This window comes from Dermochelys coriacea, chromosome 3, assembly GCF_009764565.3.
Source record: "Dermochelys coriacea isolate rDerCor1 chromosome 3, rDerCor1.pri.v4, whole genome shotgun sequence".
In the NCBI taxonomy this organism is placed as follows: domain Eukaryota; kingdom Metazoa; phylum Chordata; order Testudines; family Dermochelyidae; genus Dermochelys; species Dermochelys coriacea.
Window position 1 is genome coordinate 55,592,823 of NC_050070.1, and position 23,738 is coordinate 55,616,560.

General features: G+C 40.8%; 1 protein-coding gene across 7 annotated transcripts in view; it reads right to left on the reverse strand.

The window, feature by feature from the left end:
* LMBRD1 (LMBR1 domain containing 1) overlaps window positions 1-23,738 on the reverse strand; it is a 237,907-nt gene that overhangs the window by 165,616 nt on the left and 48,553 nt on the right. For all 7 annotated transcript variants that reach the window (XM_043510440.1, XM_043510439.1, XM_043510437.1 and 4 more), the window contains exon 6: window positions 532-620. In XM_043510440.1, the coding sequence (XP_043366375.1) occupies window positions 532-620 (89 nt within the window). The remainder of the gene's footprint in view (window positions 1-531; window positions 621-23,738) is intronic.

The window sequence follows — 23,738 nt, forward strand, 5'->3', positions numbered from 1 at the left end:
TATAATTCTGTGTGATGTTAAGACTATATACGTTCGCTGTACGACTTAAGATCTTAAACACTTATAGTTTTCTCTTCGTAAGATCCAAAGAAAAGATTGGACCTTTACATGGGTAACAAGGATGTCTAGAGATATAACCATTAAGTGATAAAAAGTTTTTGGAAAGGGTAAAAAGTTTCTTGAGTCAGGGTTTAAGCTGGTCTCTAACTATTAAGGATTAGGATAACACCATTATAGGAGCAAGTTTTTTGCAACTTCCTCTCAGGCATCTGGTGCTGGTTACTGATGGAGACAATACTGGACCACATGTCTGAACGAGTATGGCAATTTCTATGTTAAAAACATTTTACCTATCAATTAATAAATGAATTCAAACAAATTCTATTCCTTATGAGGAAGCACATGCTATTTTTCTTATTCAGACGCCACTTCTATTCTTTCTTATTCAGACGCCACGCACTATTAAGGTAAAAAAAATATAATTAACTGTTTAAAGCCAAGTTCAAACACAAAATTCCTGAAAGAACTTACGACTACTTCCAAGTTCCTCAAACAGGAATTTCACTTTCTCCCACTCAGTGGAATTTCTCTTCTGGGGAACATCCAATGGAACAAAGGCACTATAAACAAGAAAAAAAAGTTAACACTTATTTTAATTTGTAATAACTATTAAAAATTTTGAGGGGAAATCAATCCACCCCTAAAGAAAAAAAACTCCCCTACATCAAGCTGAATACACACACACACACACACACACACACACACACACACACACACAGAATGATTTTCTTCGAGCAATTTTTCATTTTAGTTTATATCCCTTCATACTAGTTATGCTTTTGTATAAATCAGTTTCCAATGTTGCAAATATTCTTCCTGCAAGTAGTATAATAGTGTTCTATTCAGTTAAGATAGCTATTTTAAACAGGTAGTTTATTTAGTGTACAACTCTGGGTCCTTCATACATAGAAAATAGTGGAGAGATTGTTATTAGAAGCAGCAGCAGTAGCCGCCAACTGCACAGTTGAAAGTGGGATTTAAGCATTTCAGTTATCCATTCAGTGTTGGATGGCATTAACTTGCACTTTTTTATACTGCTGTAGAAAGAGCTTGTTAAGCTAAAATACTTATCTTCATAATACATTTTGGTCCAATCTGAATATCCAATACACTAATTTTCACAAATATAGTCACTCAACATGTTTGAAATAAACTAGTTTTTATAAAAAGACCATCTGTTTCCACTTTATTCTTGCAGTTATAAAGTCTCATGCAATATCATTTATGCTGAGCCCATAGTCTGAGATCATCTGTTTTCTGACACCATGAGGCCTGATAAGAAATTCAAGCATAGTGTGATTCCAGCCTCCATTATTATGACCTATACATGCCGTGCATTGGCAGCAATGCTGAACAGAGACCACCTCCTCACCTAAAAAAAATAAACCTGACGAAAGAGTGTGGAAAGTTTTGAGCTATTGATGACTTTTTTAAACAAAAAAAAATGCAGCAAATAATTCTCCACCCCAACAATCAACCATCTAGACACTAATATTACACTGATTGTGCTAGAGTGAAACTGTTTACTGTGCAACAACTTGGAATAGGTTTACTGCAAAAAATGGGCACAAAAAAAGGAAGATAATTCTAAGTAAATAAAAGGCATCCTTTGGCGAGTTCATTATTAATAAACGGTTTTCTTTCCTAGGAGTCAAGGAAAATACAACCTGAGATCACTTGTAGTTAATTAGTTCAGTTTTAAATAACATGGTTAAACCAGAAGGAATGTGCTCATAACCGGAATAAGCCGAGATATTTTTGGGACACAAACCATTAAGTGTGATTTTGGGAGCTGACCAAAAAGTTCTAAAAGCCATTGTAGCAATTGTGGGGGATGCTCACTCGTGCTTATAGATCTGTGCTCCAAGATTTGTTTTATGTACAGATTTCTGAGAGGATATAAACAATGTTAGAGGAAGCAGACAGTTTCAGCACATTCCCCCAGGCATAAAACTTGTGACAAAGTCACAGAACAACCTTCACAGGGTTGTTCTCAGATGGCCTGGCTAGTCAAGTGGGTGGGTGGGGGGAGGCAAAGGAAAGACTTCACAATTAGGCTTTGTAATAAAGGAAAGCGGTAGTTGGGCTCAGGCACACCAGAAGGGCAGGGCTTTGAAAAGAGTGAGTCTCAGAGAGGGAAAAACTGACTGGGAGGTGCATTCTGGAAGTAAAATGGAGACCAGGCTGGATCTTCAGGGCTCACCAAAGGAATCTAAGTTGTGTATGTTCTATTCCAGTAGCTCATCAGGGAAGCCCATCTATATTAGCTTGTAGTGAAGTGCAAGATTAAATGAGTCTAAATATGCACATTGACTATTTTCTTTGACGCTTTGTACCATTTTCTAGTAGACACACTTGTTGCAAAAAAGGTTGTTTGTCACACTGGATCCAGATCACTGGACACAGGTTTCTGTCAGATCTGCACAGTGATAACCAATTGACAAAGCATTGTAATCAGATCCCAATCTAATAGAGGAAGAATTGTGCAATTCCACCCCAGGACAAGTAAGGGCATGTCATAAAAATAAAGGGAAGGGTAACCACCTTTCTGTATACAGTGCTATAAAATCCCTCCTGACCAGAGGCAAAACCCTTTCACCTGTAAAGGGTTAAGAAGCTAAGATAACCTCACTAGCACCTGATCAAAATGACCAATGAGGAGACAAGACACTTTCAAAGCTGGAGTGGGGGAAACAAAGGATCTGTCTGTGAGATGCTTTTGCCGGGAACAGATCAGGAATGCAGTCTCAGAAACTCTGTTAAGTTAGTAAGCAATCTAGCTAGAAATGCCTTAGATTTCCTTTTGTTAAATGGCTGGTAAAATAAGCAGTGCTGAATGGAATGTATATTCCTGTTTTTGTGTCTTTTTGTAACTTAAGGTTTTGCCTAGAGGGATTTTCTATGTTTTGAATCTGATTACCCTGTGTATTTACCATCCTGATTTTACAGAGGTGATTCTCTTACCTTTTCTTTAATTAAAATCCTTCTTTTAAGAACCTGATTGCTTTTTCATTGTTAAGTTCCAAGGGTTTGGGTCTGTGTTCACCTATACAAATTGGTGAGGATTTATCAAGCCTTCCCCAAGAAAGGGTGTGTAGGGCTTGGGGGGGTATGTTGACGGAAGATGTCTCTTAGTGGGCTCTTTCCCTGTTCTTTGTTAAACACGCTTGGTGGTGGCAGCATAGGATTCAAGGACAAGGCAAAGTTTGTACCTTGGGGAAGTTTTTAACTTAAGCTGGTAAGAATAAGCTTAGGGGGTCTTTCATGCAGTTCCCCACATCTGCACCCTAGAGTTCAGAGTGGGGAAGGAACCTTTACAGGGCATGAGACCCAATAAGACCCTGCTAAAAGGCAGATGTAGAGGACTGATGTGCAACATCAAGGAATCTTGCCCCTATGTTGTTGAGGTCTTTCTCCAGCAGCAGACTTAAGAAGCTGCTATCACTTCTGAGGTTGGAACTCCTGGTATCAAGTATGTTTGCCTCGGATGTCAGAAGCAGAGGGATATGTGGATGGGATCTATGACAGATCCAAAGATCCAGGCCTTGATGCCTTTACTGCTCTCTCACTGAAGAGGCTAATGCTCTCAAAAGGGAAGATCTTCAATCTTGCCCTGTGGTTCTGATGTAAAGCCAGAAAAGCCTAACTAGAAATATCTTGGTAAGCCCTCACCCTCCATAGCCATAATTAGGTCATTGGAGTAAGAAGAATCACAGGCAGCTCTTAGCAAATGCTTGGCCTGGATACGACCCTCATCACTAGGGTCTTTGCTGCTTCCTTTTACTTCTCTGGAAGGGAATCCATGGCATGCAATGGCATCCCAGAAGGCATGACTGCAGTAGGATATTAGAGTCATGTAATTGGGTATCCTGATGCCAAGAAAGTCAAATGAATATGCTCTTCTTCCAATTATGTCCAACTTCCATTTCTCCCTGTCCAAGGAGGGGGAGGGGCAGCGGCAGCGGCAGTGATAGGCAACATATGTTGACTAATCCCCCTCACTCTTTTGAGAGACACCTAAAATGTTGGCTACAGGATGCTGCGTTAAAAACTAGAGGCCCTTATAGCTGCTAGTGGGTTCATCCTGTCTGTACATTTAGGGACAGGCTGTCCCTAGCAAGTTGAAGAAAACAGAACCAAGAGGCAGAGCTAGCTCCTACTTTGGGTGGGACAACAGGAGATGAAAACAGTGGTCCCTGCCCTGGAATTTTCCAACCCTATCAACAGCTAGGCTCTGTTATCCTCTCTAGGAGGTCTTCAAACTGTGTACTCATCACACACTGAAGACGACCCAATCTGGTCCTCTGGTGAGACAGATGATGTTCTCCAGGGAGACTTATGTGGGTCTTCCAGAGTGTTTAATCTTTCCAGTCATCCTTGTCAGGCTGCTCTATATGATGGTTAGGAAGAGGTGACAGGAGAGCCAGTGTCCCTGGTAGCATAGGCCAAGACATGGGTTGGTTGAGGATGCCAATGCTGGCATGGTGCCAGTGCTGAAGGTATGCCTTATGAGTCTGTAGATTAAGTCAGAAGCTTATGTCTACACTAAGAGGTCCTTTAAAAGCTTGTAGTTATGCCACATCAATAACTGGAGAGGTTCTTGCATGAGATCTTGCCAAGAAGCTGGTAATTCAGGCAAAGGAGAAAGATCCGAGTTCACTGGTCTGCATGAGAGACTTCATCCATTATGGTACTGGAGGTGCTCTGTGTTGCTCCTGGAATGAAAGGAGGACTAGATGACAGTCCTAAATTCATCTTTCAGATGTCTCACTTGGTACCATACAACATTTTGATTAAAGACTAGAATTACCTGAAGTTAACATAGCAATTAAAATTGGCTAATGGATAGGTCTCAGAACGTAACTATAAAACGGATACATTTCTAAACAGGTCCCATAAAGGATTGGTTCTGGATCCTATGCTATTGAACATTTTTATAAATGACCTAGAAGAAAACAAAACATTTCCAAACAAAAATTGAAAGTCTGAAGAGCACAAAAATTGGGGGAGTAGTAAATAAAGAGAACAGATCACTGTCAAAGCAATCTAAATTGCCTCATATACTGGATACAAACAATATGTGTTTTAATACAGCTAAATGTAAACATATATACCCAAGTACCAAGAATGTAGGCCACACTTATTAGATGGGGGACTATCCTGGGAAGCAGTGACTGACATTCGGGGGTCATGGAGAATAACTGGTTGAACACCAGCTTCTAATGAGACACTGCGGCCAAAAGGCTGATAAGATCAACGATATGCTTAAACTGTGGTGGTTTATAGTTTGATGTTGCACTCTATATGCTTTATGGAAATATGCTTATGAATATGACATAGCTGGAATATGCTTTATGCTAAATATTTCTTGTATGGTGTCATTAGAAATCTTGTAATCTACTAAGTGCGTTCATCCTATTTGTTTGCATGCATTATTTCTATATCTGGAGTTAGGAGTGTGATGGGTTGGATCACAGAAACCCCCTTGGGAAATGCCACTTCATGTGCTCGGACTACCTCTAAGCCCGTTTTCCCTAGCAGCTTGAGACTTCAGTGACCTTCCTGGTTTGAGCCAGACATGCTTGCCCGCTGCAAACAGACTCAGATCTGAACAACATCCCCTAAAAGCTGCAGGCTTAACTGAAAACAGCTTAAGAAGTGTTCCTATCTCCTGCACCCAGAAACCCAGCTCCCAATGGGATCCAAACCTCAAATAAATCCATTTTATTCTGTATAAAGCTCTTATACAGGGTAAATTTGTAAATTGTCTGTCCTTTATAACACAGAGAGAGATACACAGCTGTTTTCTCCCCGAGGTATTAATCACTTACTCTGGGTTTATTAATAAGCAAAAGTGATTTTATTAAAAACACAAAAAGTAGGATTTAAATGGTTCCAAGTACTAACAGACAGAACAAAGTAAGTTACCCCCTTTGTTCTGTTCCACCCCCTTATATGGCTTTGGCACAAGGCATGAGTCTTGTCTCTCTGGGCCCCCACCCCTACTTTTAAATGGAAAGGAACCAAATAAGGTTTGATAAATATGTACTTTTGAATATAATTTTCACCTTGTTTTGGTTCTAGACTTGTCAGGGTTCCCTCCCCACTCTGAACTCTAGGGTACAGATGTGGGGACCTGCATAACAGACCCCCTAAGCTTATTTCTAGCAGCTTAGGTTCCTAGTTCCCCCTAATATTGCCCCAACCCTCCAGCCCCCCTTTCCTGGGGAGGCTTGAAAATAAACAAGATGACCACAGACCAACCTTCGGGTTTTTTTAGGACACTTAAAAAACCCCCAGTACTTTATTATAAAGAAAAAAGGTAAAAGAAGCACCGCTGTAAAATTAGAATAGAAGATAATCTTACAGGGCAATCGGATTCAAAAACAGAGGATTTTCCTCTGGGCCAAACTTTAAAGTTACAAAAAGAAAACCAGGAATACACCTTCCTCTCAGCACAGAGAAAGTCACAAGCCAAAACAAAAATAATGCATTCCCTTACTAGTACTTACCAATTCTAATGGAATTGGATTGCTTGCTTCCTTTATCTGTATCCAGCAAGCACACACAACAGGCAGACCAAAAACCTTCTCTCCCCCTCCGCCTATTTGAAAGCATCTTGTCCCCTTATTGGTCCTTTTGGTCAGGTGCCAGCCAGGTTACATGAGCTTCTTAATCATTTACAGGTAAAAGGATTTTGTGCCTCTGGCCAGGAGGGATTTTATAGTACTGTATACAGGAAGGTTGTTACCCTTCCCTTTATATTTATGACAAGACTTCAAGCAGGTCCTTCATGGATGAGGTTACTAAACCAATTCTACTTTGGATATCTGGCTGGCTGAACACATTTGATGATGGATGTTTACTGCCTAGATAAAGTCACCCATTACTTCCACAATTTGTCCAGAAGCACAGATATCTCTTATCAGAACTTTTGTGCCAACACCATGGATTTTTGGTTTTGCCCTAGAACATCTGCCTCAAGTTGGAAGCTCTCTAGCGCATCTTTGAAATAGTCCTCTTCGGTCCACATACAAATCATCATCTGCATAGTCCTGGTCACTAAAATGTTGACTTGACAGTTACACCAATATTTGCAGATACATGCTCAAGGACACAATTCATTTTCCAACAGCATAGGGCTGGGGCCAGGACACATCCCTGCTTCACCCTGGATCTAGTGTGAAACCAGTCAGAACTATGGGTCCCACGACACACCCGTGCCAGAGTCATTAAGTAGAACTTGAATCAAGTTCACCAGAGAATATTAGAAACACTAATGACTTGTAGGGTCTTCCACAAGGCAGCTCTATTGACATAATCAAAGGCTATCTTTATGTTTACATATGCTGCTGTCAAAGATTAGTTGAATTCACAATGGATCTCAGATAAGCCTAGTAGCAAATGCCAATTGCTCTGGTGACAATGTTTCACAAGAAGATGCTGGAACATGGTGAATAGGACATGTGTGGTGACTTTTCTGGAACAGGGAGCAGAGAGTTATTGGCCTATATATACACACACATACTACCTTCTGTGTGTGGGCCTTTCCTCCTATACAACGGGATAATAATCCCTGCCTTACACTCTTATCTTCCCAGTAGTCCACGCACTGACAGTTAACATGCTACAGTTATGGGCAGCACACCCGCTTTGCACTTTGTTTTTTTTAAATGGCAGAACAAACCTCGTCCAAGGCAGGTACATGTACCTAGGTTTTGGGGGTAGAGACTGCATTACTGCTAACGCATCCAGATCTAGACATGGAGTTGCTGCAGGATGGTTAAGTGCAAACTCTTAATATTCTTTCTATCCACAAATATGTATAAGATAAAGCTAGAAAAGACTCTAGGAACACAGAGGCTGAGTACAAATCACTCTGCAATGGCTGAACAGTAACTGATAGGTGCATTAATATAGAACATCACCGCTGAGAGAGTGCTCATGCACCTCCCAAACATGGCTTTTGAAGGCAGCTCCATAGCTCGATGCCAGAGATACTGTACACCAAGTATTCGGAAGTTCTCTTCCAAAATTGATAGTCTTCTGTACATCAGAAGTTCTGCTCAGCAGGACCAAAAATCTAGTTTATTGAACATAAGATACTCATATCACGTAGTAAGAGCTAGCACTAGCAGCGGAAAAAATGTTCTTAAAAGATACACCATGAAGCATATTCAATTAGATCAATTAAAGCATGGCATTATTGTCATACATTCTTCACATTTTCCAGACGTTCCACCCTAAGCAGGTATGCATCCTGGTAGAACTCCCAGCACTGTCCCCCTTCCAGCAACTGACTGCAGGGATGCACAATTCTCTCTAGAGCAGTGCCCTGGTATTGGCTGTTGGAGCTTCAACCATCCAAATCTTCTATAGCTACTTTGAATCACTATTTCTCTAGTAAATTTTGAGCCCTACTTTAAACCATCCGATACCGAGTAGGAAGCTCAGCATTGGCAAGATTGACTATCATCTGCTAAAGTCAAGTCTGAATAAAAATGTGAAGGGCAATAAAGAATTTTAAGGTTTGAGCTACCAACCTTATCAAACTTTAATGGCATAGTACAATACTTTCAGGACCAATATGTGTTTCTTACCACTAGTCTTAGAAAAATGATTAAAAAAGTCAATCCAGAGTCCAGGAATACTCGACTCTCACCCGTAGTCAGTATCATCCCTGCTTTAGCTTACTGTAGACTGCAGATGCACCTACTTCCCCCTTTACTATATCTACATACTTAGCTAACCGTATGAAAAAGGCCACTGTTTTAAAGACACACTGTGAAGAAAAAAGTTTCAGTGGTTCTTTACTCCTCTCTACAACATAAGAGATTGCCTTAAAAACTTGAATGTCTAATTGTTTGCATTTGAAATAAAGAACATTAAGTCCTCACAATCCTCTGTTCACTGGTCTTTGAAGTAGGTAATAAAGATCTTCAAAACGGTTATCTGCATTTGGAAAGCACCCAGCATGCTGTGACACTCCAATAAGGTTATTTGAGGTGTAAAGAAAAAAATCAAGAAGATCATGAAGACTTTTATCATTCTACATCAAAGAAACAGTAATGGGAAGCCTTTTTGCTTTGAAGTTTACCTTTAAGGCTTAAAGAAATGCGGCCAACTACTTTATCCTAAAAACATTTCACCAAAATTGGTAGGAGATTTAATGCTTATTTATTTAATGTCCTTAAATTGCACACATCCATAACTTTTGAAATCTGCACATTAACTGTCAGCTATTCAGAGCAGGGACCATTTTTTACTATGTATTTATGCATCAGAGTATAACTCTATATTGGTTTTTAGAAGGTTACATATCAGCATGTTATCTTAGCACTTACCCCCAAAAGTAAATAGGATCCTGGCCCCATTATAGCTCCTGGACAGTAACGTAAATACTGATAAAAGTTGAAAAATGTTAGCTAAATTAGGGATGTAAATATTTTATAAGTTAACCGATTAAACAGAGGGTCTGGGACTGCTCTGGCTGGTGGAGCCCAAGGATGCTGCTCTGGACAGCTGGCACAGCACACAGGGCTGGGGCTTCTCCAGCGGGCTTGGGTAAGCAGGCCAGTGCAGCTGCCCTGCCCTGCCAAAGGCTGGGGGTTAATGGTTAGGCTGGATTAACTGGTAAGACTAATGCTTACCGGTTAACAGTTTACTATTTTACATTCCTAAGCTAAATACTGAAACGTTTTACATATGCCAGCTTCTACAGGAACTAGTGTTCACAAGCACAATGTCACTGCAATTTGAAAAGGAGTACTTGTGGCACCTTAGAGACTAACAAATAGCTACAGCTCACTTCATCGGATGCATCTGATGAAGTGAGCTGTAGCTCACGAAAGCTTATGCTTAAATAAATTTGTTAGTCTAAGATGCCACAAGTACTCCTTTTCTTTTTGCGGATACAGACTAACAAGGCTGTTATTCTGAAAACTGCAAATTGAGTCACTCCTGTGCTTTTAGTTGGGAAAAAAAAAGTAAACTTTATCTGTATTTAGAGATGCCTTAAAAAAATTCTAAATATCAAAAGCAGCCACAGAAATTGCAGCTGTCATCATGGTTTCATGCTTAAGAAATTAGTCTCTACATTTTCAGTCTACTTTTGGGTTGATTGGGCTTCCTCTGAGCAGAGTTAGTGGCACAGTATTAATTACCGCAGAGGCTGCAACTCTGCTGCCCTAGGTTTTTCAACGCTGAATCTAAACCAGTGGCATGGAACTAGTATAAGCCATGGAGCAGAAAGGGCCATGGTTAAACTGCATTAAACATGGCTGATGGAAGACAAACATCTGCCTATTATCTATAGCAACTCCTGACCTTCAGCCAACAAAGTTTCAGTCCTGGGCACCTACTGCAGAGGTCAACTATGTAGTTCATATCACAAATCTAGCAATGAGAAGAGTTCTTTTCATCGGTGATCTAAGCAGGGTTTTAACTTTTTGATCCAACTGGTGAAAAAGGTAGGCTCAACTATCTATTGTACTCATTTAACTGAGGAAATGGACCAAATGAATGGAAATGGACCCCAAATCCCTTAGTCTGGAAAGAAGCCTAGTACAGGACAGAAGGTTACAATGCTTCCAGGAACAATGGAAGTAAGTGCCATTTCAGGAAACCCAGAGAAGGTGAAATCCTCCACCTTGTTTTATGCAGTGAGCTTTTCGACATGAGAAGAACTACAATATATTGCAGTGGGAACAGGAAAGGAAGTGCAGACAGGTAAACAAAGGTATTCAGGAATATCAAGAAGCCTGGCCAAACAAAAATGGTCATTAAGAATCTGTGAGGTAAGAGTAATTGTCTACTGTTGTAAGAACCAATGAGTTCTGAATAATGGTCTGCATGCCAAGGAAGAAAATTTTATTTTGTACACCAAAATGCAAGATCAGACCAAATAAGATTAGTTATGTAATATATGTAATTAGTGACAAAAGTCTGACTAGATCCAAGAAAAATGAAGGTGTAGTACTACAAGTAAAAACTCCTTACCAATATTCATAGGTATGTTATTATGGGCAAATTCTCTTTGAATTAGTAAAACAAGATCTAAGCAGTATTTTGAATGAGGACAACACAAAAAAAGCACTGGATGATTCTTGCAAGAGAAAGACCTTTTGGCAAAGGAAATTAAAGTTGTCACACAAGCACATGTACTGAAACTTTCCGAGATACACAAAGAGCCTATGATCCCAGCCGATATAAGCTCACGTTCATTGTGGGCTCCCCTTCTGCAAGGTAACTGGCCAGTGACATATGCCTCCAGAGCACTGACTGAAACTCAAAAGAATTATGTTAAGACTGAACAGAAATGCTGGAAATTGGTTTTGATTGCAAGCACTTTATGTATAAAATTCATCAGTTGAAAGACTATAAGCAATTGAAAGGCATATTACAGAAGACATGGAACAAAGTAAATTACTATTTACTTCAGAAAAAAAAGTTGCAGAAGTACTCCTTTAGTATGAAAAAAGACAAGGTAAGAAGCTTCTTAAAGCAGTTAGGTTTTTAAGGAGCACCTATGAACAAAAGCAAGGGGCTGCAGAATGGTAATTTGAGGTAGAAAGCCCAATATTACAATTTGCAAAACAAAATCTGAAACGCAAATGAGAAATACTGACATAACAGTTAGTAGCTTGAGTATAATTCAGTAGATGTACCCATGCTTTTTCTATTGACCATCCAACATAGTGGACTGTTGAGATTCTGCACAAAAGGACAGTGTCTTAACACCATACAGCATAAGGTCAGAAATAAAACTGGAGTGAAATTTTTTTTCAAATAGTCAATTCAACAGAAAAATGCATGGGAGAGGCACCAAAATGGTTGACAACTTTGGGTCACATTTGTATACTTTTTTTGTTGCCCAAAACAATTAACCAAACTTGGAAGTATCACCTGACTGCCTTTGCAGCCGCCTTCTCTTAGGAAAGCCTTTCCTCTTTTCAGAGGTGAAAGAAGATGGTCCAGTCCAGCATACTGACAAGAGCCAGTATGCCGTGCCGTGCTGGACTGGACTGGCTTCCTTGGCAGTGATTTAAAAGGCCCAGTGCTCCTGCCACAGTAGAGAGTCCCGGACACTTTAAAGCACCGTCAGAGCTCCGACAGCAGGGCTTGTGCAGGGGGGTCCCTGCAGTGGCCGGAGCACCAGGCCCTTTAAAACAAAACTTTTTTTTAGTTAAAATTACTTGAAATCCTTGGATTTTGTTTAAAGAATTTTAAACACGAGAAGTCAGAAAATTTCTCCTCTTTCCCTCTCAGACTTTGTGATGGTACCAAAAGGCTCCGTCCTTCATACCTTCTGTTTTGCCTTTACATCTTATGTTTGCAGGTGAATACCCAGACAAAACTATCTATATATTGGCTACTCACAGATCTACCACTCTGCTCCAAAACTGTCTCCTTCTGTCCAAACTTCGTGGATGTTTATAAGGAGCTCTTCCTAAGCATAAAGGGCAATATGGGAGAAAGCACTGGAGAAGGTGTTTGTATGAAGATTTAAAAAGTGGGTCATGGAAGCCAGTGTCAACTATGATTGGCTAATGACACTGGCCTCCATCACCTACTTGTTAAATCTTCATACAAACGTTATCCTCCAAATCTCTCCTTAAAAATCTCCTTTGCTGTGATGCCTACAAAAAAAGTAATAGTTAAGCTACTGGTACACTGATATCACTATCACCATGACTAACATAGTAGTCACATTGTTTCCTCATCCTCACATCTGTCTGTATCCCTCTATTGTCTGGCAAACAGGGACTGCTATCAGGGAGTTTTGTGAGGGAGTTCTTCGGGTGAAGGAGGAGCAAATACATGACCCTTGGGATAAGTGGTTGTCTGTAGTGTGTTTGGGGGTTACTTGCTGTATGCTGAGCTTGTGTTTGTCTGTTTGAAGGACTGTGTGCTGTGGCCGGCAGTTGGAAACTGTGAGCTTCTAAACAAAGGTTTGAAATCTAGAAGCCTCTGATCATTGGCTGAGCCTTAGTCAGCGGGCAGAGCTATCAAGGCGGCCAGGGCTCTATAAAGCAGTGAGCAAGCGACCAGAGAGTTTTGCAAACAGGAACCGCTAACAGGGAGTTTTGAGAAGGAGTTTGGAAGGGGAGTGGAAAGGGGGCGAGGTACACGTGTCATTCTTTAAAACCTTTAAACTAAACTATCAAAACTTCTTGATTTAAACAAAAATAAATCATTAATTAGGTAGCTGAAGGAGAGAATGCAGGCAGAAGCCCAGCAGCAGAGTGGGGGCTATCCTATTTATTGTGCTCAGTGTAACATGTATGATTACCTCCCTGAGGGTGGGTGGTGTACATGTGCACTCTGTGCAAGGAACTCCTGGCCCTCAGAGACCATCTACGGGCCTTGGAGGCCAGGGTGGCAGAACTGGAGGAGCTAAGGGAGGCAGAGAGGTATGCTGATGAGGTTTTCTGGGACACTGTAGATATGTCCCACCTCCAGTCAGACAGCCCCTGCGCTGTTGAGGATGAAAGGCCCAGAGAAGGAGAGCAGTCAGCAAGAGCAGAGGGAAACCTTCCTATAGTTGGGACTCTCCTTCCAGATGATCTTGTGGTATCCTCTTGCACTGAGGTTACCTCTCCAGGACAAGGCAGGTGTTAGTAATGGGAGATTCGATCATTAGAAACATAGATATCTGGGTTTGTGATGACCGGGAGTACTGTATGGTGACTTGCCTGCCTGGTGCAAAGGTTGCAGATCTCCTGAGGCACCTAGATAGACTTATGCGTAGTGCTGGGGAGGAGCCAGTGGTTGTGAAATCCCTGCAAACTGGACATTTTTCAAAGACTCCATAATAGAGGCTCAACTTAAATCTATATCCCCAAATTTAAAAAAAAAAAAAACACAGTAAGAACTAAAAAAAAGCCACCATGGCTTAACAAGAGAAAAGAATCAGTGAGCTAAAAAGGCATCTTTTAAAAAGTGGAAATCAAATCCTACTGAGGTAAATAGAAAGGAGCGTAAATATTGCCAAATTAAACGTAAAAATGTAATAAAAGCCAAAAAGGAGTTTGAATAACAGCTAGCCAATGACTCAAAAGGTAACAACAAAATGTTTAAGTACATCAGAAGCAGGAAGCCTGCTAAACAACCAGTGGGGCGGCCTGGACAATCAAGATACAAAAGGAGCACTTAAAGACGATAAAGTCATCACGGAGAAACTAAACGAATTCTTTGCTTCAGACTTCATGGCTGAGAATGTTAGGGAGATTCCCAAACCTGAGCAGTCTTTTGTAGGTGACAAATCTGAGGAATTGTCACAGATTGAACTGTCACTAGAGGAGGTTTTGGAATTAATTGAGAAACTTAACAGTAACCAGTCACCGGGATCAGATGGCATTCATCCAAGGCTTCTGAAAGAACTCAAATGTGAAATTGTGGAACTACCGTTTGTAACCCGTCCTTTAAATCAGCTTCTGTACCCATCAACTGGAAGATAGCTAACGTAATGCCAGTATTTAAGAAGGGCTCTAGATCTGATCCTGGCAATTACAGACCGATAAGTCTAACGTCAGTATCGGGCAAATTAGTTGAAACAATAGTAAAGAATAAAATTGTCAGATACATAGAAGAACAAATTGTTGTGCAAGAGTCAGCATGGTTTCTGTAAAGGGAAATCATGTCTTACTAATCTATTAGACTTCTTTGAGGGAGGGTCAACAAACATGTGGACAAGGGGGATCCAGTGGACATAGTGTACTTAGATTTCCAGGAAGTCTTTGACAAGGTGCCTCACCAAAAGCTCTTACTTGATTTAAGATCCTTTCATGATGTGAGAACTGGTTAAAAGATAGGGAACAAAGGGTAGGAATAAATGGTAAATTTTCAGAATGGAGAGGGGTAACTAGTGGTGTTCCCAAGGGTCAGTCCTAGGACCAATCCTATTCAACTTATTCATAAATGATCTGGAGAAAGGGGTAAACAGTGAGGTGACAAAGTTTGCAGATTATACTTAACTGCTCAAGATAATTAAGACCAAAGCAGACTGAGAAGAACTTCAAAAAGATCTCACAAAACTAAGTGATTGGGCAACAAAATGGCCAATGAAATTTAAGGTGGATAAATGTAAAGTAATGCACACTGGAAAAAATATCCCCAGCTATACATACAATATGATGGGGGCTAATTTAGCTAAAACTAATGGAGAAAGATCTTGGACTCATCGTGGATAGTTCTCTGAAGATGTCCACATAGTGTGCAGTGGCAGTCAAAAAAGCAAATGAGATGACAGGAATCATTAAAAAAAGGGGATGGAGAATAAGACAGAGAATATCTTATTGCCCTTATATAAATCCATGGTACGCCCACATCTTGAATACAGCGTAGAGATGTGGTCCCGTCATCTCAGAAAAAGATATACTGGCATTAGAAAAGGTTTAGAAAAGGGCAACTAAAATGTTTAAGGGTTTGGAATGGGTCCCATATGAGAAGAGATTAAAGAGGCTAGGACTTTGCCAGCAGATCAAGGGACGTGATCGTTCCCCTCTATTCAACATTGGTGAGGCCTCATCTGGAGTAGTGTGTCCAGTTTCGGGCCCCACACTACAAGAAGGATGTGGAAAAAATGGAAAAACGTCCAGCAGAGGAAATAAAAATCATTAGGGGACTGGAACACGACTTATGAGGAGAGGCTGAGGGAACGGGGATTGTTTATTTAGTCTGTGGAAGAGAAGAATGAGGGGAGATTTGATAGCTGCTTTCAACCATCTGAAAGGGGGTTCCAAAGAGGATGAGAACAGTCTAGATCCAGTGGTAGCAGATGACAGAACAAGGAGCAATGGTCTCAAGTTGCAGTGGGGGAGGTTTAGGAAAAAAAAAACAAAAAACTTTTTCACTCTGAGGTTGGTGAAACACTGGAATGGGTTACCTAGGGAGGTGGTGGAATCTCCTTCCTTTGAGGTTTTTAAGGTCAGGCTTGACAAAGCCCTGGCTGGGATGATTTAGTTGGGGATTGGTCCTGCTTTGAGCAGGGAGTTGGACTAGATGACCCTTCCAAAAAACCCTGATATTCTATGAAAATCATGAGAAAAAAAAATTTACTTGTTCCCATATTACAAGAACTAGGGGCCACCAAATGAAATTAATGGGCAGCAGGTTTAAAATAAATAAAAGGAAGAAGTTCTTCACTCAGCGCACAGTCGACCTATGGAACTCCTTGCCTGAGGAGGTTGTGAAGGCTAGGACTATAACAGGGTTTAAAAGAGAACTGGATAAATTAATGGATAGGTTAAGTCCATTAATGGCTATTAGCCAGGATAGGTAAGGAATGGTGTCCCTAGACTCTTTGTCAGAGGGTGGAAATGGATGGCAGGAGAGAGATCACTTGATCATTACCTGTTGGGTTCACACCCTCTGGGGCACCTGGCATTGGCCACTGTCAGTAGACAGGATACTGGGCTGGATAGACCTTTGGTCTGACCCGGTACGGCCACTCTGTTTTTGCTCCAGAGACATAACATATCTGTTCTCTTCTTGAACAGCACCTACTGCAATGGTGTCCTGGTATACGACTGGGGCTCCTACATCCGATGGAGTGCTGACCACCACAGTCACCACTACCACAATAATATTGTTAGATTCCGAAACAAGGAAGCTGGCAACCCGAGAATGAAGGAAGACGCTGGTACTGTGCTTTTTGAAAACGTCAAGAGTGCTATTGATAGTGGCCATGTGTTGACGCAAGTAGCATGTACACCTAGTAACTGACAAGCAAAAAGTATCAGGAGCAGAAAATGCAGACTAGAGAGTTAGTGATCTATCTCAGCAGCTGAACAAGACACTATAGAAAGGACTGAGGTTATATGATCAGAAAACAGACTGTTCATATTTGTTTGTGGTTATTCTGACCTAATATTTAGGTATATTTCATTTTCAAAAGAAAGAAAAAAAGATAGAAGTAGCCACTTGAGTCCATGGCTACTAAAGCCTATTATACATTCATCTTCATCAGTCCATACGCCCCCTGATCATGTGACTGGGATCAGGAAATAAAGCCTAGTCCTTTAGTGTGTGTCTGAATGCATCACTGGGGAAGCCCTATCTTCAACCATATATTGTACTTGAATTCTTTTAACAGAACTGCAATACATTTCAAATATTAGATAAACTTCAGTTTGCTGCTGTGAGAAATTAACATTTTTGCAGTCTACCTGTAAAATTCATCTGTATTTTGGTGGCAAAAGCAGCTAAAAATGTGAGCTAACATTACAAATTTTCCCAGTTTTTCAGATTTCACTGTAGTCATTCTACTTAGATGAACTACTCAATCCAAAGAGAAGCACATACATCCAAAAGAGCAACCAGAACTATCAATTCTAGAATTTTCATGGTTATGCCAGACATCTGGCCAACAATAAATCTGAGAAAGAGCTAATTATTCTAATCTATCATACTAATTTAATCAATTGTTCAGCTGTTGAGCAGAGTTGTTTGGCATATCCAACATCAAAGCAACTTTGTAGAAAATGTCATATGACAAAAAAAAAAAAAGCTATCCCCCAACTGCTGCTGTCAAACATTTCTGGGAGAACACTTAATATTATCCACAGTAGTCTTTTGAAGCTTAACTTTTATTCTATAATTCCAGCCACACTGGAAAATGTCTTCAGTATTCAATTCCTCGTTTGGTAGATGGACTGAAACACAGGACTAAGCTAGCCAATTCATTAAATGCTTGCTTCATTTGAAGGTCAGAAAATATAAACTGCCTTGGGGAAATGTCAGACACAATGAACCCTTGCTGTAAGGTTTCTGTTGTCAACCTTCCCACCCCAAGCTCTATTTAAATCCATTACAAAGAGACTACATTTAATTGAAGTTCAGTGGACAGAAACTCCTATACTCTTAATAAAGCAGCACAGCTGGGAAACACCCTCACTACTGCACAGTAGAATCACAAGTTTCAAAAACATGAAACTGCTTTAAGTATATTTTAAATCTTAGAGGTAAAAGTTTTGAAGGGAACAAACAGAAATCTGCGGGTCTTTCTGTATCACAGAATATCAGGGTTGGAAGGGACCTCAGGAGGTCATCTAGTCCAACCCCCTGCTCAAAGCAGGACCAATCCCCAATTTTTGCCCCCATTTGTCCTAAATGGCCCCCTCAAGGATTGAACTCACAACCCTGGGTTTAGCAGGCCAATACTCAAACCACTGTGCTATCCCTCCCCCTAATTAAGCAATTAAATTTTAAATTCAGAGGGGATGTCATATAGCCTGACTTCCTGCACAATGCAGGGCATAAAATTTCACCCAGTAATTCCCTCTTCAAGCCCAATAACTTGTTGGAACTATAGTATTATGCAGGAATCCAGTCTTAAGACTTCAAGCAGCAGAAAATCCACCATGTCTCTTGCGAAGTGTTCCAGTGGTTAGTTACCCTTCCTGGGAAAAAATTCTATTCTACTCTGTACTTGTCTAGCTAAGATGGAGTTAGACTGAAACTTGCAATTGTTTTTATATTAGCTAAACAATAGTAAGTTTCAGAAACAAGCTAAAAAGTTACTGCTAGTCCACCAACACCACACTTTTGCAAGTCTTAATCTTAAACATTAAAAATAAGCAAATGTTCTTGAAAATAAGTTAATTTTTTGGCAAAGCAACAGTTACAAATTTGTGAAGTCCAACATTATTCAGGAGAATTTTAAGGATGGAGATTGGCATTTATCAAGCACATGCAACATGTAGACCCCGTCTCCTTCCCTGAAGGAAGATCAAACCACTCTGATTGGGATGCCTTGTGCCAAGCAAAAGTTATTTGTTTGTATTACAAAATTAGAGGCCCCAGTCAGGACCCATCATGTGCTAGGATAAACAGGAAAACAATTTCTGCCCACAAGCCAGCAAGATGGCCAACATTTTCCTACGGTCTATCTGCATACGGAAGTAAGGCTGCCCTTAATAAAGCTGGCTCTTACTTTTCAATGAGACTGAAGCCATGACCACATGTAAAATGATGTTACTATTGTTTAGAGAGTTAGACAGGACAGACTGGGGGAACAGCAGATACACTGAAAGGTATATTGGGAGAGGGGGAGCAGGAGGCAAATGTAGGTATTACGTGGGATGGGGTGCAATAGTATGTGGAGAAAAGAACGAGGCTGAAAGGGGTGCAGAGGACCGTGATGAGTGGGAGATGGAAGGGATAAAATTGCAACTCCCACAGAGTGGGGTAGTGGTTGGTAACTCGAGTCCCCTCCAAGCAACAAGGGAAAGGCAGCATTGCCAACTTCCACACAACTGGTCATGAACAACAGCATTATGGGGCCTGCAAAAGGAGCAGACAACAATGATGCAAGTAATGCCTTGTATGCTGCAATTTTCAATGCTGGCACACAAGTAGAGCAATCTGAGAGTGCTTTGGGGCAAATGTCACAGATCTGCCCTACCATGAAGTGTGCCTTCATCTATAATACTAGAGCAGAGAGGGTCCTGGGGAAGGAAGAGCAAGAAACCAAGACATGGAATGGCAGGCCTAGTGGTCACTGTGATGGCAGCTGGGCCAGGAATCTGAGCCCGGAGTCAAGAACAGGTTCAGAGTTGGGCTGGGAGAGAAGTTGAAGCAAGGACAGAGGTGAAGTAGGATTTGGAACAAGGATGGAGTTAGAGCAGGGCTGGAGCAGGCTAAGGCCTATGGAGTCTGTCACCGCTATCAGTCACGGGAGAGTTCCAAGCCATGAAGTGACACTGGGCAGACTGAGCTGCTGTTTCTTCTGTTTGACTTATTCCTTCCTTGAGAGTCACCAGACTGGCTCCTGTATTCTGGATGGCTGGAGCCTAACAAGAATGACACATCACTACATATGGCTTAATCAGGCTCTACTTCAAGGATGACTCATGGCCTCACAGGAGAGAGGTGACACTGCAGAGAAGAAGCTCCCAGACAGCAGGAGGCATGGGAATGACAAGTCAGTGCTGCTGGGTCTAAACAACTGGGAGGGAGGTTGGTATGTTTGAATTAGGTGACAGGAACAGAAGCTTTCATGTGCATACACTGCAATCTGACAATATGCATGTTTTGCCTTGGTATTCTATATTTGTTGCCTAATATTTTCTTTCAGTGGTCACTGTCCTTTAACATGATTTCACAAATTACACCAGCCAACAGCATGGGCTTTCAGCTAGTACATAATAAAACAGCAAGTCATGTATCTATGCCTTCTCAAGAGTCCTACATCACTGTGATAACTGAGGGTATGTCTTCACTACCCATCAGATTAGCAGGCAGCAATTGATCCAGTGGGGATTGATTTATCGCATCTAGTCTAGATGCGATAATTGACCCCCAAGTGCTCTCTCGTCAACTCCCGTACTCCAGCGCTGCAAGCATCGCAGGCAGAGTTGACGGGGGAGTGGCAGCAGCAGACTCACTGTGGTGAAGACACCCGAGTAAGTCTAAGTATGTCGACTTCAGCTACATTATTCACATAGCTGAAGTTGCATAACTTAAAACGATCCCCCCCCCCCCAACTGTGTAGATCAGGGCAGAGTAACAACCAATCACCACTCAACTTTGTAGCTAACTTGCATGCAATTATTTCATTGATTGTAATGAGTCAGTGACATGAAGGAAACTTAACAGCAGAGAGATTACCTGGCTCACCTGCCACAGTTTATCAAAGCTTGATTAAACTCCCATACAGTTCAACACAAACTCCCCAACACAACCCATACATAAAATCAACAGCCACCCATACAATTACCCCAAACACACAGCCCCTCACCTCAACATGCACCCTGAATTCAACATTAGCACAAAATCAACCCAGATCTCCCAAGTCAATTTATGATTTCTTCGAGCTGCCTGCCTGGAGACCCTTCGTCCCCTGCTGAAATCTAGAACCTTCCATCCCCATGATAAAACCTAAGTGGCAAAGCCACAGGTCCTCATTATTCAGACAGAATGCAACAAGTGCATGTTAACAATCTGATACAACAAGAGAGGGGAGTACAAGGGTAACAGAGATAGGAAACACTTAGCTATACAAAGTACAGATGTGCAAATTAAGAGGACTTGAATTACTTTTTTTTTTTAATAAAGTTTTATATAAAACAATACCAGATGTCCTTACTGGAAAGCTATCTAGCCATTTTCTGTTGGTAGTTTCCCTGTAGGGATCATGGTGTAAATGGGTCTTGAGGAGGGATTTGCAGGAGTACCAGGTAGTGGTTTTACAAACAAGTTAGGAACTGGCGTTCCATGCATACGGGACATGTTGATCCTTGATCCTGAACTGATCTTGGAAGGTTGATGCTTTATGTTCAAACTAATCTATATGTTAATAAAAGCTAAGATGCTGATATTAAACGTGTAACAAAGTAGGGGAAAAATCAAAGTATTTAAAACAGGTTTTGCAATAAGTTTGAGACCTACAGGGTCTAGTAAACAGCGTAAGGCTTCAATAGTTAGCATGAGGCCTGGACAATTAGCTTAAGTGTTTGACCTATGATTATAAAATATGGCAATAAGCATCTTGTGATAAACAATCACAAAATGAGCTGGATTTAGCATACTTTTAGGAACTTTTGGGTACATGTAAACAAAGCAAACCCACATTTATATATCAAATCCACTGGGAAATGTATTGATGCGAACAGCTTATGACAACAGTCAGAACTCTAATTATGGTCCCCTGGAATGCCACACATGTGTAGAGGGCTGAGACTAAATTAAATATGGTCCCAGATGTGAGATGTACGGAAACTGTATAAAAAAAAGCAAGGTGCATGGCCAATGCTCAGTTGGGATACCAGAATGACAAGATGATAGAAACGTGCAACATCATTCCCACTTACGATGCTTCTTCACTCACTGGGTTTTCCTTCTTCACTTCTGATGAACTCCATAAGATGAAGTATGCACAATACAGGAAGTCATTTGGCTATACCTACCTTACTCTTCTACCATTGCAATTCTACTGGTCTGTATTTAAGAATTGAATAAAAGTTTTCATGTCTGTGTGTAACTTACCAGTCGCACTTCTTCCCAGTTCTATCTAACTACTGAGTAAAGAATCTGAAGTAGTGCACAATTTTGCCCCCCCAAATTAATCAAAGGCTATAAGCAGTATGGAAGATGGTTTGAAAGTGCTGATGGGACACATGGACTAATAGGTGATCAAAACTGAAATAGCTGGTGCATTGGGACTGTGGCAGAAGTAAAGAGGTATTTCATGGTAAAGTACAAGAGCACACCCGTACAGAGGGTTAGTGTCTGAAGGTGCTTAAAAATGAAACTTGTATTTGTTGTGGTGTATAAAGGAAAAGCCAGTGGAAAGACAAAGTAGTAATGTGATCAGAATAGATGAAAATATCTTAAAAGCAGTATTTTCAATGTGCCCCTGGAGCTGTAATGTGGGTGCTAGTTAAAGCCAAACAGAAGGAGGTTGCAGTAGTAGACAGAAAACTATATGGGCCTTAATGAGAGTTTTAGGACTCTGAGCTAAGAGAGAAACTGAATTTCAGATGCTGCAGAGGAAGCAGCAGCAGAATGATGTTCAAGTGGCCTAGATATGTAAGGCTAGCTAGAGAAAAGGTGGAGCCAAAGAGGACACCCATGCTACATATTAAGCAACAGGAAAGATTAATGTTGTTGTCCATAGTGAATGAGGAAGTGGAGGGTAAGAAAACTAGGAAGGAAGACTAGTAGTTCAATTTTGCTGATATTAGGGGAGGTAGAAAACAGCCAAAAGATGATTGTGACAAAATAGGCTACATCAGGGTCAAAATGTGAATGTCAATTTGCATTGCAACCTTCATTTTTTTTATTCTAGCCTTCATTTTGTACAGTGTGCTAGGACATGCCTAACCCTACCCAAAATAAGTATATTATGATGTATACCCAGGAAAGGTGTTTGACACCTACCTGAATAAGTACAATGGTAAAGGCAGGTCTATACTAAAAAATTTGCACCAATGCAGTTGCGCCACTGTAGCACGTCTGGTGAAGATGCTCTAAGCTAATGGGAGAGAGCCCATCAGCTTAATAATTCCACCTCCACAAGAGACAAGAGCTATGTTGGCTGAAGAAGCTGAATGTTACTGAATGAAATGGTAAAAGGAAAAGAAAAATGGGTCAATGACAAAGTCCTTTAAGACCCTCATGGAAAGAGAAGGCACAGAAGATATCAAAGTAGTAAGAGGAGAGCCACCAGAGGAGGATGTAATTGCAGGAGTTAAGTGGAGGACAATATTTCAAAAATCACAGCATTATCAGCAGTGTCAAAAGCAGCCTACATGTCAGGGAAGGATAGGGCAGAAGCCATGAGATTTGGCCAAGAGGATATCATTCAAGACCTCAGGGAAAGCAGTTTACTCAGTGAAATGCACAAGGCAAAAGCCAGGACAGTGACAAAAGGAACTGATGGCTAAGTTGTAAGTGGTACAAAATTAGTTAAGAGAAGTGAAGGTGAAAAAAGGGATAATCAGTAGTGGAGAGAGATGTGAAGTGAATGAACTTTTTTAGGATTGAGAAAAGCCATGTTTTACTATAAAGGAAACAACTAATTTAACAAGAGACCAAGGAAAAAGATGAGGGATGTAATGTGGTCACTGGGGTACAAAGATGAGTTAAATAAGGAAAATAGACAAGAAGATACAGCATCAATGATGGGAAGGAGGAAAGAGGACTGGGCCCAATTAAGTCACTAAGATTCTCAATTA